Genomic DNA, 4,968 nt, shown 5'->3' with positions numbered 1-4,968 from the left:
CATCCATCCACTCCCACCTCCACCTCCACCTCCCCCACCATCACCACCATCAATCCTTCCACCCCACCTGCACCTCCACCACCATCATCATCACCACCACCATCGCCATCAATCATCCCTCCACCCCCACCTCCCCCTCCCCCACCACCATCACCACCATCGCCATCAATCATCCACCCCCACCTCCATCACCATCATCACCATCATCCCCAATCATCCATCCACCCCCATCTCTACCATCATCATTGCCATTAATCATCCATCCACTCCCACTTTCACTACCATCTCCATTGTCATCATTATCACCATCACCATCATCATCACCATTATCATCATAACCATCATCCATCTGTTCCTATCTCTACCACCATCACTATCACCATCACTGTCGTCAACACCACCACCATCACAACCAACATCACCATCACCACCATCACTGTCATCACCACCCTCATAACCGTTATCACCACCATCATCATCACCATCAGCATCACCATCACCATGATGATCACCATCATCATCATCACCACCATCATCATCACTACCACCATCATCATCACTACCACCATCATTGCCATCATTTAGCACCATCGCCAAAGCCACCAGCTCTGTAGTGTGGTGACCTCTGGCTCTAGGTTTTCCACACACTGCCTCGCATGTTCCCCATGACAGTTCTGGGAGGTGGGTATTATTATCTCCACTTAAGACATGAGCAAACTGAGGGTGGAAGGTTAAAACAATTCTCCAAGGTCCCACAGCTACTGGTGGTAAGCTGGGGCCAGGCCCGCACCCACCTCCAGAGCCCTGGCCCCCACCACAGGGCTGCCTGCCCCCATTCCTGGAGCTCAGCAAAATGCTGTGAGATCAGAGTCAACCTCAGAGTCACCAGGCTGCACAGCGCCAGTCAGCCCCGTCCCAGCAAGCGGAGCTGGATGAGGCTCCCGAGCCTTCCTCGGCCGCCCCCTTGTCTTAGGGATTAGGAAGACGGGAAGGAAAGGGACACATCCCAAATAGTGCTGCCTTCCCTGGAGGGGTTTTGGAAACAAATTAGCAAACTCCTAGTGAGCATCTGTCTAGTGAGCCCCAGAAGGTTCCTGGTTCCTCCTCCTTGGGGCTCGGTCCTCAGTTTCCTTCCCAGGAGATCCAGGGGAATGGCTTCAGATGCCATTTCTCCATGCCCCGAGCCTCATGGCTTATCCAATGGCTGCTCAGCACGTAGACTTGGACATCTCACACTTCCAAACGGGCTGCAGACCAAGCTATTTGCTGGCCCTGTCTGTCCCCGGCTTCGACAAGTTGGCCATGACCCCCCCACCCCTCACCTCCCACATGAGGTCAGGCCACCAGCGCCCTCCTGGACCCCCGCCTCACAGCAGCACCCCCCACACGGCTTTATCTCTGCAGGACATTAGCGTCTGATTCTTACTATATCTACGGCTGATCACCCAAACAGAGGGGAACCCCTGAGGGGACCTGCCACATCCAAGGCACACTCGGCACTGCAGCGTGCAGGGCCACTGCGAAGTCAGAGGAGGAAGGTGCTGTCGGCGACTCCTGAGGGAACATGAGGCAGTTCTGGCCCTTGAGAGCGCGGTCTCTTTGTTGGGAGAAAGAATTTACTAGAAACTATTGAGCCTTTGAGGCCTAGGACCTGGATAAGGAGTGGGCGACAGTCACAGGACGGAGTGGCGGGAGGCCTGCCCTGATCACTAAATTTCTGCCTCCTGGATGTGGCTTTGAAGTGGCCTACAGAGCCCTGACAGCTGCCGGTGGCTCCTGCCATCCTCGGGCCCTGCTCGTGCGGATGCACGCAGCCCGGACACGTGAGGCCCTGCTTCCTGCCCTCGCTGCCCTCCCCAGCCTCCCTCCGATCCCAGGGCACGCTCCGCATGGCCTGGCCAAAAGGTGGAAACGGTGCAAATTTCAATCAATAGATGAAGGGATAGGAAAATGTGGGCCATCCACACAGGGAATGCTGCTCAGCCTGACACAGGTCACACTGTGGACAGACCTGGAAAACATTACGCTGAGAAGCCAGACCCAAAGGCCACATAGGGTGTGGCTTCCTCTTACATGAAACGTCCAGACAGGCCGCTGCACAGACAGATGCAAACTGGTGGTTTCCAGGGGCTGAAGTGGAGGGACCTGGAGTGACTGTTTAACGGGCAAGGGGTCTCCTGCTGGGTGACGGAACGTCCTGGAACCAGCCAGAGGTGACGGCTGCACAACACTGCACCCCAATGTACTAAATGCCACTGAATTGTTTACTTTAACATGATTAAAATGAAAAAGTTTTTGTGCCTTTTGTACCAGTATGTACAATTAAAAGAAAAAAAGTACATGAAGTCAGAGTTAAGATCCCAAAAAATAAACCACTGGTCCTGTAACCACGACTTCTTCCTCAGAAACCACCGCACGGGAAGGTTTGCTGCCTGGTGCCGCGATAGCCCAGTGCTTCCTGCACAGCGGTGGCCTCACGCGGCACAGAATGGCACAGCGGCTCTGGGAGCCTCCCTGTCCCACCCTGTCACCTGCCCCCGTAGTTGAGTTCAGCTCAACTCAAGGGATATCACAACAGGCGTGATGACATCCTCAAATTCAACTACGGTCACAGGCTGCAAAGCGACCTTTCAATCGAAGACAGACTGCATATGTGACAGCGGTCCCATAAGATTATAATGCTGTATTTGTTTGTTTTTTTGAGACAGGGTCTCCCTCTGTCACCCCGGCTAGAGTGCCATGGTGTCATCATAGCTCACAGCAACCTCGAACTCCTGGGCTCAAGTGATCCTCCTGCCTCAGCCTCCTGAATATCTGGGACTAAGGTATGCGCCACCACACCTGGCTGAATTTTCTATTTTTACTAAAGATGGGGTCTCGTCTTGCTCAGGCTGGTCTCAAACTCCTGACCTCAAGCGATCCTCCCGCCTCGCTCTCCCAGAGTGCTGGGATAACAGGCGTGAGCCACCACCTGGCCTACAATACTACATTTCTTACCGTACATTTTCTACATTCGTAAGTTTAGATCCACAAGTACTTACTGCTGTGCTACAATGGCCTGTAGCACAGGTTCCCAACCTAGGAGCGGTGGGCTGGACCACGCAGCCTGGGTGTGGCTGGCCACACGAACCAGGAGTGTCTCAGCGCCTAACGACGCATCTCCCAGAATGCACCGCTGCCGTTAGTGCACGACCGTACTCTGATTTTTCAACCCACGGACTCCACAAACGTAAGACTGGGACTCCCACTGCATAGATTCGTCCCCCTAAAACCCAAAGCACTAGCGAAACAGCCTTCGAACGCCGTCCCCGCACCCAGCAAGCCCAGTGTGGCTCCGGGACCGCGCGGCCCCGCGGGGAGCAGCACTCGCCTCGTCGTCGTGCACCAGCTCCTTCTTCACCACCTTCATGGCGTAGATCTGGTCGTTCTTCTTCAGCCGCACCAACAGCACCTTGGCGTAGCTCCCGCGCCCGATGACTCTGATGAGGTCGAAGTCCTGCAGCCCGAGCCCCTGAGAGATTTTGATCCCGTCCATGCCATCGATGACTGGCTTAAGGTCCTGAGGGAGAACACGCCCAGGTGGGTGGGGAGCGGGGAGGCTCGTGCGGGAGTCCCCACGGTTCGCGGTGTCTCGACGCTGTTCTGCGTCCCGCACATCCTCCCTCAACTCACATCTAATCAGGGTATGAAACTGAGCACCGAAGGCCTGCGCTTCTGCAGAAGGTGCTACAAAGCCGAAAGCTGTTCGTTCCCACAGACCACGGCCCGGGTCATGAGCTGCAGGTGGCCCCTCCAGCAACAACGTGGGACACCCAGGACCCCAGCCCCACTGGGTTCGGCTGGAGAGGTGGCCGAAAGGTCACTCGGCCCAGGGCCATCTGAGCTGGGACCAGGAGTGACCTGGGCACATTTGCACCCATCAGGGCCTCCCCTGGGGGTCACAAAGCGTGACTAGCTCTGTCTGCCAAGATCTGCCAACCCGCCGCGCAGGCAGGAGTGGAAGTGCGCAATGAAAGAGGACGGCAGCCAGTTAGGGACAGAGCCTGCCACCGCGTAGTACCCCTGGCAAGGGCGTCTGCGGCGGAGGAAGGAGTGTCAGTCTGGGGACAGAACGCGTTCTGCATTTGAGGCTCCTGCCTCCTTCCAGACACAGAGCAGCCGGGTGGAAGGAGCGAGTCCTGGGGGTGGCCCTGGTGGGTCACCGGGGAGGCCACGGCCTCCCGAGGCAGAGCTGTTCCTGAGGTTTCCTGACAGAGGCTGGGAACGCTGGTGTGCTCTGTTCTCCTTGCTCGGGATTTAGCACCCAGAGCTGGTGCAGACACGAAGCCGAACTGAACTCAGGTCGGGAATGACATGAGGGGGCAGAGGGTTTTCCAGGCCAGGAAGACCCAGGAAGGCAAAGAAAGCAAGGCTTTCCGCAGCCACGATTTGACAGAAATTGCAGCTCAAAAGCCAGCCCCTGGACCACTCTGCGGTGGGATGGAGAGGATGCTGGGGAGCCCCCACAGCCTCGTCCAGCGTGCGGACCCCAAACCACCTGTGGGGATTCCTTGAGGGTGTGCCCAAAGCAAGGCCCAAGAATACGGATCACCTCCTGCATGCCCACAAGACCCAGATCTCACTGACGGTCAGCGCCAGTTCCATGACATTCCAGTCCACAGCTCTATTTCCGTGATTGCCCAGAAACGAGCTAATGAACTTTCAAAAGGGACCCTGGACAGTTAATGAGCTATTGTACACACTCACCTCAGAATCATCTTTAATGTTGTCATGTTTCCGGGTTGAAGAAATATAGGCAACTAGCGGGGAGGGAGGAAGAAAAGGACATTACAGGGATCGTCAGGAACCAGCCCGAGAACACAGCAACCTTGTGGGCTCTCATTCCTCTGCAGGGAAACCGTGGCCTAGGCCAAGGCAGCCGGGCTCAGGGCGAGTCCACGGAGCAGCCACATCTGATTCTAGTTTAGA

The 4,968-nt window shown here is 56.2% G+C and overlaps 1 protein-coding gene across 1 annotated transcript in view; it reads right to left on the bottom strand.

Moving 5' to 3' along the window:
- The window catches only part of PRKCZ (protein kinase C, zeta), a 118,793-nt gene that overhangs the window by 26,306 nt on the left and 87,519 nt on the right, over positions 1–4,968 (bottom strand). The window contains exons 8-9 of the mRNA XM_012657518.1: positions 4,747–4,799; positions 3,371–3,559 (exon numbers count right to left, since the gene is read on the bottom strand). Coding sequence (XP_012512972.1) covers positions 3,371–3,559; positions 4,747–4,799 — 242 coding nt within the window. The remainder of the gene's footprint in view (positions 1–3,370; positions 3,560–4,746; positions 4,800–4,968) is intronic.

The sequence above is a fragment of the Propithecus coquereli genome, unplaced genomic scaffold (genome assembly GCF_000956105.1).
Source record: "Propithecus coquereli isolate 6110/MARCELLA unplaced genomic scaffold, Pcoq_1.0 Scaffold544, whole genome shotgun sequence".
Lineage (NCBI taxonomy): Eukaryota > Metazoa > Chordata > Mammalia > Primates > Indriidae > Propithecus > Propithecus coquereli.
This window is presented reverse-complemented; position numbering and strand designations above follow the sequence as displayed.